General features: G+C 39.6%; 2 protein-coding genes across 6 annotated transcripts in view; one reads left to right on the top strand and one right to left on the bottom strand.

Annotated features, from left to right (window-relative positions):
• LOC140199345 (sperm-associated antigen 16 protein) overlaps window positions 1-13,128 on the top strand; it is a 656,665-nt gene extending 643,537 nt beyond the window's left edge. For all 3 annotated transcript variants that reach the window (XM_072261235.1, XM_072261238.1, XM_072261239.1), the window contains one exon: window positions 13,076-13,128. The gene's annotated coding sequence lies outside the window, so the exon portion shown is untranslated. The remainder of the gene's footprint in view (window positions 1-13,075) is intronic.
• bard1 (BRCA1 associated RING domain 1) overlaps window positions 1-15,618 on the bottom strand; it is a 262,400-nt gene that overhangs the window by 149,550 nt on the left and 97,232 nt on the right. For all 3 annotated transcript variants that reach the window (XM_072261215.1, XM_072261214.1, XM_072261216.1), the window contains 2 exons: window positions 13,416-13,496; window positions 6,980-7,152 (listed from right to left, as the gene is read on the bottom strand). In XM_072261215.1, coding sequence (XP_072117316.1) covers window positions 6,980-7,152; window positions 13,416-13,496 — 254 coding nt within the window. The remainder of the gene's footprint in view (window positions 1-6,979; window positions 7,153-13,415; window positions 13,497-15,618) is intronic.

Genomic DNA, 15,618 nt, shown 5'->3' on the forward strand with positions numbered 1-15,618 from the left:
TTATATCAGAAATTATATCACTGACATCAGTAATGGGAAAGTTATTGAAAGTTATCTGCTCTACAAGACAGATATACAAGTATTTTGATAGATAGGGACTGATTAGGGATATTCAGCCTGGCTTTATGAGAGGTAAGAAACGTCTAACTATCTATAACTCTATGTTTTTTGAGGAAGCTATCAGGAAAGTTGATGAAGGCAAGGCAGTGGATGTTGTCTACATGGACTTCAGCGAGGCCTTTAACAAGGTCTCACATGGGAGGCTGGTCAAGAAGGTTCAGTTACTTGGCATTAAAGAGGAGGTAATAAATTGGATTGGAGATTGACTTTGTGGGAGAAGCCAGAGTGGTAGTAGATGATTGCCTCTCTGACTGGAGGTCTGTAACTAGTGGAGTGCCATAGGGATCAGTGCTGGGTCTGTTGTTGTTTGTTATCCATAGCAACGATTTGAATGAAAATGTAGTTAACTGGATCAGCAAATTTGCAGATGACACCAAGATTGTGGGTGTTGTGGAGAGCAAGGAAGACAATCAGGAGCTTGCAGCAGGATCTGGACCAGCTGGAAAAATGGTCTGAAAAATGGCAGATGGAATTTAATGCAGACAAATGCAAGGTGTTGCACTTTAGCAGATCAACCAGAGAAGGTCTTACACAGTGAACGGTAGGGCACTGAGGAGTGTGGCAGAACAAAGGGATCTGGGAATACAGATCCATAATTCATTGAAAATGGTGGCGAAGGTAGATAGGGTCATAAAGAAAGCTTTTGGCACATTGATCTTCATAAATCAAAGTAGAATACAGGAGATGGATGTTATGTTGAAGTTGCAGAGATTTCCCCTTGAAAATAAGTATACCATTTTGGATACTTTTGCGGGGAATGACCTCCCAGGGGAATGCCAGGGAGACCAGGTTAATGGCACTGAGCATGGGTCCATGGTGCAGAAGGTAAAGAGGGAGTTGAAGGGAGCAGTAGTGATAGAGTACTCAATAGTCACAGGAACAGGCAGAAGATACTGTGGACGTGAACGGGACACCCAGGTGGTATGTTGCCTCCCAGGTGCCAGGGACAGGAACATCTTGGATTGCGTCCACAGCATTTTGGAGAGGGAGGGAGAGCACCCAGATGTCTTGGTACATATTGGTTCCAATGACATAGGAAGGAAAAGCAATGAGGTCCTGAAGAGAGAATTTAGAGAGCTAGGCAGAAAGCTGAGAAGCAGGACCTCCAGGGTAGTAATTTCTGGATAGTTATCTGTGGCACATGCTGGTGAGGGTAGAAACAGGATGATCTGGTGGATAAATGCATGGCGGAGATGCTGGTGCAAAGGGCAGGGCTTCAGGTTCTTGGATCACTGGGATCTCTTCTGGGGGAAGTATAACCTGTACAAAAGGAATGGATTGCACCTGAACCCGAGGGGGATCAATATTCTCATGGGCAGGTTTGTTAGAGCTGTTGGGGAGGGTTTAAACTAATTTGGTAGGGAAATGGGAACCAGAATGAAGGGACTCACAACAGAACAGATGGTGAAACAGCAAAGATAGTGTGTAGTCAGACTGTCAGGAAAGGCAGGCAGAGGATAGGACAAAATTGCCGCCAGCAGGGTGAGTGTCAGTGCATTAGGGATGCAAAATCAAAAAGGGTAGCAAATATAACACTCAAAGTGTTATATCTCAATGCACGGAGTATAAGAAATAAGGTGAATGATCTTCTTGCACTATTACAAATTGCCAGGTATGATGCTGTGGCCATCACTGAATCATGGCTGAAGGACTGTTATAGTTGGGAGCTGAATGTCCAAGGTTACACATCGTATCGGAGGGATAGGAAGGTACAGTTTAAGTCAGAAGTTTACATACACCTTAGCCAAATACATTTAAACTCAGTTTTTCACAATTCCTGATATATAATCCCAGAAAACATTCCCTGTCTTAAGTCAGTTAGGATCACTACTTTATTTTAAGAATGTGAAATGTCAGAATAATAGTAGAGAGAATGATTTATTTCAGCTTTTATTTCTTTCATCACTTTCCCAGTGGGTCAGAAGTTTACATACACTTTGTTAGTATTTCGTAGCACTGCCTTTAAATTGTTTAACTTGGGTCAAACGTTTTGGGTAGCCTTCCACAAGCTTCTCACAGTAAGTTGCTGGAATTTTGTTCCATTCCTCCAGACAGGACTGGTGTAACTGAAACAACAGGGATTCTCCAGATGCTGGAAATTCAAGCAACACACATCAAAGTTGCTGGTGAACGCAGCAGGCCAGGCAGCATCTCTAGGAAGAGGTACAGTCGACGTTTCAGGCCGAGACCCTTCGTCAGGGGTACCTCTTCCTAGAGATGCTGACTGGTGTAACTGAGTCAGGTTTGCAGGTCTTCTTGCTCGCACACTATTTCACAACCTACAGACTCATTTTCAAGGACTCTTACAGCTCATGTCCCCAGTATTATTTCATTTTTACTTGCACATTACTTGTTTGTCAGCTTTTGCTTCTGTATAGTTTATCATAAATTTATTTTACTTCTTTATTTTCCTGCAAAATGCCTGCCTGGTAATATACATGAACTTTGATAAAGAATAATACTTTGAAGTTTGAAACGCCCTCTCCAACCATACTGTGGTAGTAGAGTTAATGGGAGGAATTGCAACAGCACAAGAGACAGATCATGTCCACCTTCACAAGCTCCATCAAGAGCAGAATAAACTCTGGGCTTGCCTGTGATGCCCCATTTCATAAATGAATAAAAGAAAAATCTGTTGTATATCCTTACTTTTGCTACTGCATTCATCCCGTAAGGTGCTAACCAGATTATGCATAATCCTATAGTCAAAAACAAAACACTGTAGATTTTTTAAAGCTGTAGATATAGGTAAACGATGGAGAGCGAAACAGTTGTGATTGATGACTTTTTATCAGAAATAGTAACAATCTGACATGAAAGTACTCAGAAACAGATATTGGAAAAAGGGAAGATGAAAGGGAAAGAGAACTGAAAGGGTGTAAAGCAGGAAAGATTAAAAGATAAAAGGAGTGATCATCCAAGGTGATTACCAAGTGATGATAATGGGGTACACTTGTAGTTTGAAAATACATACAAACGTAGAATAATTATCTGGTTTATTTAATTATCTGCAAATACCAAAGAAATGTGTAGTGAAATTTACTTTATACCTTTTTAAAATTGCAATGCTATCCTATTTCCATTAACGATCTATGGACATGCGATGCAGGCATCACCGCTGTGTTTCAAGATGCAGTCATACGCATTAAATTAACTGATTCAAATTGGCCCATGATCAGGGAGGAGAGGGTGTGGCTACGAGAGAGGCAAGTAGAGGGATCCAAGAGGTAGTTCTGGAGAAACTTCTGCTCTTGAGCGGGTCCAACAGTTGAGATTCTTCCTCCCTTTGCAGAATGAGAGTGGGGCTGTAGGAAGAATGAGCTACCTAATTGTGGGCAGTGGTTTAGGAAGCCATTTATCAGGGAGAGAAGTGCCGTTGTAACTGGGGATTGTATAGTCAGGGGAAAACACAATCCTTTGTTGCAAGGTTTGAGAGACCCAAAGGCTGTGTTGCCTGCCTAGTACCTGGGCTTGGGACATCTCATTTAGCCTACAAAGGGATTTGGAATGGAAGGGGAAAAGACCTAGTTGTCATGGTCCAAAGGGTACCAACTTTGTAAGATGAACAAGGAAAGAGATTTTCCTAAGGGAATTTCAGAAAGCATTCAGGGTCAGGGGACTGAAAATTGTTGAAGTGATGGAGAGCATGTGAAGTGTGACAGACGCAGGCATGAAGGTGCTGAACCAAGGGGGTTAAAATGGAGTCGAGATTTGCAGGCACAGTTCAGTGGGGCAGGAGCAGCAGAAATAATGGGACTACCAGGGAAGTTTGGTTTGCGGATCGTGGGTAGGAGGTAGAAATGGAACAGTACAAGGTAAGGGAACTATGAGGTTGAAAGCTGTAGATGTAGATCTCAGGCGGTCAGAGTGGAATGTCTAAGAGGAGAATGAGGGCTTAAGGCAGGAGAAGGGGTTGTCAGTGGGGAGAGGGAATTAGAAATTGGCAGGCATGATATTGTGGGGATCACAGTCATAGCTGAAAGAACTCAGCTGGGAACTAAAATTCTATCAAAAAGACAAGCAGGTGAGCAGGGGTGGGGTGGGATGTTTTGGAGGCTTTGTTGGTAATAAATGAAATCAAATCCTAAGCAATTGGCAAAGGATAAGAATTAGAATCCTTGTGCGTAGAGTAAAGAAACCGCAAGAATAAAAAGACCCCGATGGGCACTAAATATAGGCCTCTAAACAGTAGCTAGTATATGGGGTACAAATTACAACTGGAGATCGAAAAGGCACCAGAAGGTTTTATAGATATATAAAGAATAAGACAGGCAAGAGTGGACATCAGACTGCTGGAAAAATGACCTGCAGAAGCAGTAACAGTAAACAAAGAAGTTGTGAAGGAACTGAGTAAATATTTTAAGTCAGTCCTCATTGTGAAAAACACCAACAATATGCCAGAAATTCAAGAAAATTAGAGGGCAGAAATGATTGCAGTAACTATTACTAAAGAGAAGATGTTTGAAAAGCTGTAAGTCTTAAGGTGGATATGTCACCTGGACTACACTCCAGGGTTCGGAAAAAGGAAACTGAAGAAATTGTGCAGAGGTACATTAAGCAGGAAATTGGGAAAGTAAAGAGACAATATTGGGAAACAAAGCCAAGAAAATACCTGAAGTATTTTATGTACATTAAAAAGGAGAATTTTTTTTTAAAGAAGAGGCAAATTAGAAACCAAAAAGGTAATGTTACCTGGAGACTAAAGACATTGATATGGCTCTTAACACAAAGGAGAACAATATAGAGTTAGGAAAGAGTTTTTAAAAAATTACATGAATTAGATTGAGATTTAGCAAATTTTAAAGTAGGAAAATTGCCAGGCCCTGATACAGTGCATTACTCTGAAATGCATTACAAACTGTTAAGAGAAACTAAACAGAAAATGGCAGTGTCTCAGCAATCATTTTCCATTCCTCTCTGGCTAAGGGTTCTGATGTTGGTAGTCTGGAAGATTGCTAATATTATTCTGTTTAAAACGGGAAGGGTATAGACAGGTCAGTCAAGTTAACATTTTGCTGTGCATAAATGAATGGGAAAAAAAACAAGGGACATTATAAGTTGTAAGGTGTATTTAATCTCGGGCTGTCAATTTGGATCTATCAGGGGAAGGTCATGTCTGTCTAATTGAATTCTTAAACAGTAAGATTCAATGAAAAGGTTAGCACATTTGATTTAATGTACACAGGTTTCAGCCAAACATTTAACCAGACCCTTCTTATCTGGTGAGAAAAGTTAAAAAGCCTGCAGTTCACAGGGTAATGGCAACTTCTACTCAATTTTTTTTCAAGTGGTATAAAGCAAAGCATCGTAATTGGTAAATGTTTTAATGATGACAAAGCTAGTTGTAGTGGGGTTCCTTGAGCCTCAGTGCTTGATTGTTTTTCATAGTGAACATAATTGATTTATATTTTTTGGAACCATGATAAACACAACTTATCATTTTAGTTGACAGAACAAAAATTGGAGAGCAGAAAAGTAGTAGATAGAATTCAACTGGAGAACTTAGCGAGGACAAACAATGGAATGTACAATGAGTAGTTGGAACACAAGACCATAAGACATAGGAACAAAATTCGACCATTCAACTTATCGAGTCTGCTCCGTCATTCAATTACAGCTAATTTATTTTTCCTTCTGAACCCCATTCTCTTACCTACTCCTTGTAACCTTTGAAGTACCTTGTATAAGATTTCTGTGGTGACGATAGCTCAGTACCTTTCTTAAGTTTTCTTACCCTAACCAATATGTCACTTGGCATTCTAGATTTCAGAGTCATGCCCTGCTTCTATCTGTCTCCATTGTTTTGATAATATATTTTCATACAGCTGCTTCCAGTTCTCATTAATCATGTCTTTACTTATTAAAGTACAAGGTACAACTGTTGAATGTGGCTTATAAACATAGATTGACTGTATGTTTATAAAGTGACTCCTAGATGCAGGAGTATATGAACACAAGATGACTAACAGGAAATGATAGGAATGACAAAGTGACTCTTGGCAAGAGGAACTCTTCCAGATAGCAGCAGGGCATATGGAAAGAGTAGGGCAGTGACCGTGTCAGTGTGGGTATGAGGTACAGAATACAAGTGTCAAGTGGAAGTGCATGAGTGGAACTCCTCTCACTTTAAGTGTGTGCCCTCTTATATTAGACATGTCAACCCTGGGAAAAAGATACCAAGCAACCTATCAATTGCTCTCATAATCTATCAGGGCTTCTCTCAGCCCCTGATGCTCCAGGGAAAACAACCTAAGTTTATCTAACCTCTTCTTACAGCACATATTCTCTAATCCAGACAACATCCTGGTAAGCGTCTTCTGCATTCTTTATAAACCTCCATGTCTTTCCTATAACAGGGAGACCAAAACTGAATAATGTATTCTAGAAGCAGCCTAACCAAAGTTTTATACAGGTGCAATATAACTTTCTGACTCTTGAACTTAATGCCTTGACTAATAAAGCTAAGCATGTCTTTAAAATTAAGTATAAAAGCATAACATAAATTAATAGGCATCGGAAAGTCAAGTTAATATTGTAATTCAGTGTTAGGACACTATTGAAAGCATTCATGTTGCTCTATGGGTTTATGAATCAAAAATGAATTACAATCTTTTGCCGTTACCCATTTTGCCCAATGATGCAGCTTTGCACATTGAAATAGTCTGGAGTTCAAATATTACTACTTGGCATTAAATTTGCCACAACCATAATATGCATTTATCTTTCCAACAATGTTAGATGACATGAGATTTTTCAGCCATTTACAGTTACAGATTACGCTTTCTCCATGTACCTTAGTACGCATCAGGATTTTTTTTTCCTGAGTTGGATATACTTTGGAGCAGGTATGATAACTTACATCACATCTTGAGAAGCTCCGTGTAAAACGAGCAGCTTAATAACATCCACGTGTCCATTCCTTACTGCATCATGCAATGGAGAATCATTTTCATATCCTGGTGTATTTACTAGAACACCAAACTGCAGTAACATCTGTACAACTTTCACATGCCCATGGTTACAGGCTTCATGCTAAAAAAAAAAGCACAATCAATTATTAATGACTTCAGTATGACTTACACAAAGATCATAATATCAACACCCAGTTCGTCAAATTAAAAACATGTTTTGCAGCTTGTAGAATCACCATATAAAAGCAGATCCTTTGATCCATGCCAACCAGCAAGTGCCCATCTGTACTAACCCTATTTGTAGGCATCTGTACATAGGATTTTCTCTTGGCGAATCAAGCCTTGGTTAGTACTTGTTAAATGTTTCACTTTTATAACATCAGCATTCACCTGAACATCTTACATTTATGTATTCATTATGTATCGTGTGCTAACTCTGAAACAAAGCTATCAATTTCATCACCCATATTGTAGAAATATAACATAAAAAGAATCGGTCCAACCACTAGTGCCAGTAACCAACCAGAAGAGGCTCCCTTTATTCCCACTTTTTGCCTCCTGCCAATCAGCCACTGCTTTATCCATGTTAGTGTCTTCCCCATAATACCATGGGCTTTTAACTTGTTCAACAGCCTTACGTGTGGCACCTGGTCAAAGGCCCTCTGAAAATCCAAGTACACAACATCAACTGATTCTCCTTTGTCTATCCAGTTTGTTACTTCTTCAAAGAATTCCAACAGATTTGTCAGACAAGATTTTCCCTTGAGGAAACCATGCTGACTACGGCCTATTTTATCATGTACCTCCAAGTACCTTGAAACATCATCCTTAATTAATGGCTCCAATATCTTCCCAGTCACTGAGGTCAGACTAACTGACCTATAATTTCCTTTCTTCTGCCCCCTCCCTTCTTTGAGAGTGGAGTGACATTTGCAATTTTCCAGTCTTCCAGAACCATTCCAGAATCTACTGATTCTTGAAAGATCATTACTAATGCCTCCACAATCTCATCAGCCACCTCTTTCAGGACTCTGGGGTTTACACCATCTGGTCCAGGTGACTTATCTACCTTCAGACCTTTCGGTTTCCCAAGGACCTTCTCTCTAGTAGTGGTAACTTCACACACTTCATCACTCCTGACAACTGGAACTTCCACCATACTGCTAGTGTCTTCCACAGTGAAGACTGATGCAAAATACTTATTCAGTTCATCTGCCATTTCCTTGTCTCCCACTTGTACTCTCTAGCATCGACTTCCAGTGTTCTGATATCCACCCTTGCCTCTCATTTACACTTTATGTATCTGAAGAATCTTTTGGTATCACCATTAATATTATTGACTAGCTTACTTTGGTATTCCATCTTTACTGTCTTAATGACTTTTTTAGTTGCCTTCTATTGGTTTTTAAAAGCTTCCCAGTCCTTCAACTTCCCACTAACATTTGCTCTATTATATGCCGTCTATTTGGCTTTTATGCTAGCTTTGACTTTTCTTGTTAGTTGTTAAAACACTTCTTCCTCTTTGGAATGTATATATCCTATGCCTTCCAAATTGCTTCCAGAAATTCCAGCCATTGCTCCTCTGCCAACATCCCTGCCAATGTGCTTTTCCAATCAATTCTAGCTAACTCCTCTCTCATGTCTCTGTAATTCCCTTTACTCCACTGTAATACTAATACATCGATCATATTATGATCACTTCCCTCTAAGGGTTCTTTTACCTTAAGCTCTCTAATCAATTCCGGTTCATTGCACAACACCCAATCCAGAAGAGCTGATCCCCTAATGGGCTCAACCACAAGCTGCTTTAAAAAGCCATCTCGTAGGCATTATAGAAACTCCCTCTCTTGGAATCCCACACCAACCTGATTTTCCCAATTTACCTGTGCATTGAAATCCTTCATGACTGTTGTAACATCACCCATTTGGCATGTATTTTCTATCTCCAATTGTAATTTGTACACCACATCCTTACTACAGCTTGGGGGGAGGGGGTCTGTATACAACTCCCATTGGGTCTTTTTATCCTTGCAGTACCTTAGCTTTATCCACAATGATTCAACACCGTCCAGCCCTACGTCACTTCTTTCTAATGATTTGATTTAATTTTTTTTAAACCAACAGAGCAATGCCATCCCATCTGCCTTCCTGCATGTCCTTTCGATGCAATGTGTATCCTTGGGCATTAAACTCCCAGCTATAATCCTCTTTCAGCCATGTTTCAATGATGACTACATCATACATGCCATTTTGTATCTGTGCTACAGTTCATCTACCTCATTCCGTATACTGCGCACATTCAAATATAACAGCTTTGGTTCTGTATTCACCCTTTTCAATTTTGTCCATCTTTTACATTGCAATTCATCCTGTTGACTGCAATTTTGCCCTATCATTAGCCCCTCCTTGCTAGGAGTCTCAGTCCACATTGCTTTTATTTGTAAACCAACTACCTCATCTTCAGCACTATCCCTTCGGTTCTCCTCCCCCTGCCAAATTAGTTTAAACCCTCCTGAGCAACTCTAGCCAACCTGCCCGCAAGGATATTAGACCTCTCTGTTTCAGGTGTAACCTGTCCCTTTTATACAGGTCGTATCTTCCCCAGAAGAGATCCTAATGATCCATAAATCTGAACCTCTGCTCCCTGCACCAGTTCCTCAGCCGCACATCCATCTGCCGGATCATCCTATTCTTGCCGTCACTGGCACATGGCTCAGGCAGCAATTCAGAGATTACTACACTGAAGGTCCTGTTTCTCAGCTTTCTACCTAGCTCCCTAAAAACTCTCTTCAGGAGGTGTTCACCTTGTCTACCTATGTTATTGATGCCAATATGTACCAAGATATCTGCCTGCTCACCCTTGCCCTTGAGATTGCCATTGACCCAATCTGAGATGTCCCTGATCCTAACACCAGTGAGGCAACATACCATCCAGGTGTTTCTGTTGCACCCACAGAACCTCGTCTCTGTTTCTCAGACTAGGGAATCTCCTATCAACACTGCTGTCCTCTTTACCCCTCTGCTCTTCTGAGCAACAGCATCAGACTCAGTGCCAGAGACCCAGTCGCTGTGGCTCCCCCACCCCCCGCCCCATCAGGAGATCATCCCCCTCAATAGTTCTAAAGTTATATACTTATTATCTTATTATTCAGGGGAACGACCAGAGGTGTACTCTGCACTGGCTGTGCATTTCCCCATCTCCTTCTGACAGTTACTCACTTACCTGTCTCCTGCAAACTAGGGGTGACTATCTCCCTGTAGCTCCTGTCTATCACCTCCTCATTCTCCCAAATAAGTCAAAGGTCAACGAGCTGCAGCTCACTGCACCTGGTGCAGATGTGTTTATTCGGGAGCCTGGAGGTCTCCCAGACTTCCCACAACCCACACACGGTACAAAACACTGGAGCCATCCTCACTAAGCTACTATGCCCTAACAGACAAGGATGAACAAATAAGAACAGAAAGAGAGAAAACCTATCAAGTCTTTAACCTCGTTCAAGCCTGATGAGCCAAACCACTCCAAGCACTGGCACACTGAAAAGGAACAGCCGCATCAAGAATGGTCACTCGACTCAGAGAAATTGCCACAAAGCTCTGCCTTTAAAATCTCGATCGCCATCCTGATTTGAAAGCAAGCTCTTTTTACACACTCCCTGGCACCAACCGTCTAACTCAGAAAAAACTGCCACTAAGCTCTGCTTATTAAATCTTGGAGGTGGACCTGACTGAAAGGTAGCACTTTTTACACACTTCCTGGCGCTGACCGCCGTATTTGTATTGTCCAGGTAATCCAAGACCAGGTGAAGAGCCAACGAGATCACATCCTCCACAGACCTATTGCGGCAATAGGCAAATTGCAGTGGATCCAGGTCTTTGCTGAGACAGGAGTTAATTCTAGCCATAATCAACCTCTCAAAGCACTTCATCACTGTAGATGTGGGCACTACCGGACAATAGTCATTAAGGCAATTCACACTGCACTTCTTGGGCACTGCTTTAATTGTTGCCTTTTTGAAGCAGGTGGAAACTTATGACTATAACAATGAGAGACCGAAAGTGTCTTTGAACACCCCTGTCAATTGGTTGGCATAGGTTTTCAGAGCTCTACCAGGTGCTCTACTGGGGCGTGTCACCTCGCGAGGGTTCACCCTCTTGAAGGACAGCCTGATGTTGGCCTCTGTGACACAGATCACAGAGTCACTGGGTACTACGGGGATCCTCACACTTAGTTTTATTCTCCCTTTCAAAGTGAGCATAAAAGACATTGAGCTCATCTGGGAATGAAGCATCACTGCCATTCATGATGCTAGTTTTGCTTTGTAGGAAGTAATGGACTGCAAACCCTGTCGGAGTTCACATACATCCAATTCCGCCTCCAACCTCGTTCAGAATTATTCCGACGCTCCCAAAATGGCCCTCCCCAAGTCCTTTCTGCTTTTCTTGTACAGACTTGGATGCCACAGATTTAGCCCTCAGCAAACTATGAACTTCCTGGTTCATCCACAGCTTTCCATATGGGTATGTATAGGCACACTCTCATCCGCACAGGTTATAATGAAGTCAGGAGCAGCTGTGGCACACTCATTCGGTCTCGAAGATGAATCCCTGAATACAGTCCAGTTTGCCAATTCAAAGCAGTCATGTAAGTGCTCCTGCGCCTCCCTAGTCCATACTTACCTAGTCCTCACTACTGGTGCTGCAGTCTTGAATATGAAATGTATGAGCTTGATCATATATTTCATAATCTCATCAAGGAAAATAGCTGTTCAGAAGATGCTCCTAAAACACACTCAACATTTTAGGAACAACTTCTTCCCCACCACCAACAACCCAAGAACAAAACTTTGCTCTTTTGCTCTCTTTACTATTTTGCTCTTATTTTACACTACTTGTTTATATATATAATTTATATTTATCTATTATAGTAACTTGTAGTAATTTTACACGTTGCACTGTATTGCTGACGCAAAACACAAATTTCATGTCAAATATCAGTAATAATAAACCTGATTCTGACAAAGCAGATACCAAATATCTAATTGCCATTACTATTTTAACTCCAGCAATGCTCAGAAAAAGAGCAGTTTTTGCATAAGCATGGCAACTGTGCAAGAAATACGAAATTAGAAAGGCAAGTAGAATATTGGTCTTCACTACAAAAGGGTCAAAAAAGAAAGGAAGCCTAGCAACAACTGTTCATAGCTTTCAAGGAAGGAAGTCCTGCTGCAACCGTGCAGAGAAGATAGTTGGAGTGGTTCCAGGGCTGAAGAGATTGCCTTATAAAATGAGAATGAATAGATTGGGTCTATATTCCAGAAGTTATGGGAATATTTAAGATTGTGAGGGGACTTGACAAAGTACATCTGTGTATATGCTTCCATTGGTGAAGGAATATAGATCTGGAGGATATATAAAGGGTAGACCTTACAGGTTCATGAAGTCAGCAATTTCTTTCTGAATAGATCAAAAATGTTTAGAATTCTCTACTTTTCTTAAGAAAAGTAGATGCTGAGTCATTAAGTTTGAGGTTTAAACAGATATATTTGGACAAGGAGTGGAATCCTGGGTTATGGAGGCTGAAAAGTGATGAGTTTACATGGATCACATTGCTTTGATTATATTGTAGACCAAACTCAAGGTGCTCTATGGTAACTCCTGCACTTTTATTTCAAAAAGATTTACTTCTATAAACAGAATAGTGTCCATTTTCCAAGCTCTAGTAAAATCTAGAATATCATCTGCAAAATAATTGTAAAAATTAAGGAATCTCAGGCATCAATAAGGACTTACCGTTCAAGTAACTCTGTGTTGTTACTTAAGATGGTTTAAAGCAGTAAATTGTTAATTTATGCTGCAAATTTATTCTTTCACCGTGTTAAGAGTTTTAAAGTTTTGTCAAAAAGCAAAATCTGGAAATGTAAATAAGAACAGAAAATGCTGGAAATACCCAGCACGTAACACCCATGACAAGAAAATTCACAGTTAATGTTTCAGCAGTGACCTTTCAACAACCTAAAATGTGAACTCTAACTCTCTCTCCACAGATGTTTTCTAATCTTCTGATTAGTTCCAGCTTTGATTTTGAAACTATGTGAAGGTATTCCAATCCAAGGAATCATACGGGTGCTGTTACCCAGTCTATCTTAATTGCTTCTTCTTATCACCTAATGAAATGGAAGAAGGACAATTGCGGTGGCTTCTTTTGCGAAACGTGCAACTCTCCTGGAACAATCTAAGTTATAACAACACATGTGGACATAAATATTGATTGTACTTGAATGGCCATTAACAAATAAAAGTTAATTCTAAGTTTTTTTTAAACTTATGGTTTTAAATCAGAAATAGAAAAATATGAATCCAAAAGGTGATTTCACCAATACACACCAATGGCGTCCATCCTGCATTGTCTTTAATATTTGGATTAGCTCCATTCTCCAAGAGCTGCTCGACTGTTGCAACGTCACCCTAAAATAAAGTAATATGAATCAGATTGGCATGACACATTGCACAAAGATACTTAACCTGCACCTTAATGTGTCCTAATAGTGCACACATTGTTTGGTAATCCAGTCAATAACTTAATAGCACTTCTTTAAATTATAAACTGTGTATTTCATTGTCAGCATGCTATTTTCACACAGTTTTAATTATTTTGCTTTATTTCACCTCAGCTTTGCATTAAGAACAGAAGATCAGGCAATACAGCTGAAGCCTGCTCTTCCATGAAGTAAATCATGGATGCCCCTCAAGCTTCACTTTCCTTTATGTATTGCATACTCCCTTTATATTCAAAAATCTATCACTGCTCTCTTGATTGTACTTAACCACTGAAGTGAGAAATTCTAGCATCGAAGTGACAGATGTTTTCTTATTTTTGTCTGGAATGACAAATCGCTTATATCAGGCTTCAGGAGGTCCAACCGGGGCAGCAGCTTTGATTAGTCCCATTACTTCATACATTCGACATAGCCTAGGAAATTACCTTATTTCAAAACTTTATCCAACTCCCTTTACTTCCTTGTATGTTAGGGAGTCCATTTCAGATCATAATACTTCATATTGTTAAAAAGAAATTCCAATCTTCCTAACTTACTTTAAGTCCATTCTTCCTTATTTCTGACCCTTTTGGCAGAAAAAGTGTTTTTCTTATTTACTTTGAAATAATTCTAACACCTCTATTAAATCATCCTTTGACACTCTCAGTTCAAAGGGAACAATCTTAGGTACTCAAGTCTCTCAGATAAATGAATTCCCTCAGACTTGGTACCAATAAAAATCTCACTCTCTCTGATGTCCAAACATCTCTTCTATAATATAGTAAATCCTAATTAGCCCTATCAAATTGTCCTTATACCCGAGGTTTATACACAATCACAAATTTCTCTTCCTACACTCTGCAGTATTTTATCATTAATTTACTTTATTTTTCAGGTTTCCTCTCCAAACTGTATCACATCACCCAAATATCAAGTTCTACATCAGGGTCAATGTTGCTTCTAAGAGGAGGGGTCTTAATATTCACCTCTGGGTCTCCACTACTTCCTCCAATCAGAAAAACTTCTAAACATACACATACAAATAGAAGACATTTTGATTATGACCTTAGGTTTATACAATTAGAACTTGAAGATTTTTGTTTATATAAATGCTTAGTAAACTTAAATAAATTTAATTTAAACAAAAGAACTACCAATTTCGGTCTCTATAAATGCAGTTTTGAGTGCACTGAAAACTTATTCAATGAATGTTGTTGCAAAAGCAAACTGTACACTTGAATAATTTCTACGCTAGCCATTACAGTATTTTTTCCATCACCATAGAATATATAAAAGAACACAGCTGGATTCCCATGAATCTCATAACTCTCAAAAAGGGACAAGTTTATTTTTCTTCAATTGCTTACTATGTCGCAGTCTTTTGGAAATCAGTTTCAAAACCTTTGGTAAAACTTGTAAAGCTCGCATTTGTGGCAAAATTCTCATTGCAAGGCCTTTATTACAAAATAGCTTATCAAGAGTTCAAGTTACTTGATTCAATTGAGTTTCCAACTGCACCACTGCCCAATTTCCCTAAGTGATATCCTTCAGTTTTCTTTTCATTTTAGTTACTGTTTCTATTTGTGATTACCAGACTGCTCATCAAATTGAGGTTTAAAAAAATAAACAATATGCATAAGGTAGGTGCTCTGAAACCGAATAAGCCACCATATTAGGAAACACAGATATTCTGGAGTATGCACAAACTACTTCAGGATTTCCCTGAATTATTTCTTTGGACAAAAAAAAATAATTTTTCACATCATCTCACACCTTTTGATTTTTTATTCAATTTTCTAACCACCATCAAGCCACTGACTGATGTGCGCAAATCACAGAGGAGAATGGTTTGTGCTTCTCCAGCAATATACAGTATTCTGCGTAGTTAATTTTTTCAGATGGTATATTATTGGTGGGAAAAAAGTGATTTTTTCTTCTAAATGGGCCTTTCAGTTTTTAAATGTCAAACCAACAAAACTGAATAATTATATTTTGACACTGATGAATTTAGATAGAGCACGTTTACAACAAATAGAAAAATTGACCAATTG

Source organism: Mobula birostris, chromosome 6 (assembly GCF_030028105.1).
Source record: "Mobula birostris isolate sMobBir1 chromosome 6, sMobBir1.hap1, whole genome shotgun sequence".
NCBI classification, from domain to species: Eukaryota; Metazoa; Chordata; class Chondrichthyes; order Myliobatiformes; family Myliobatidae; genus Mobula; species Mobula birostris.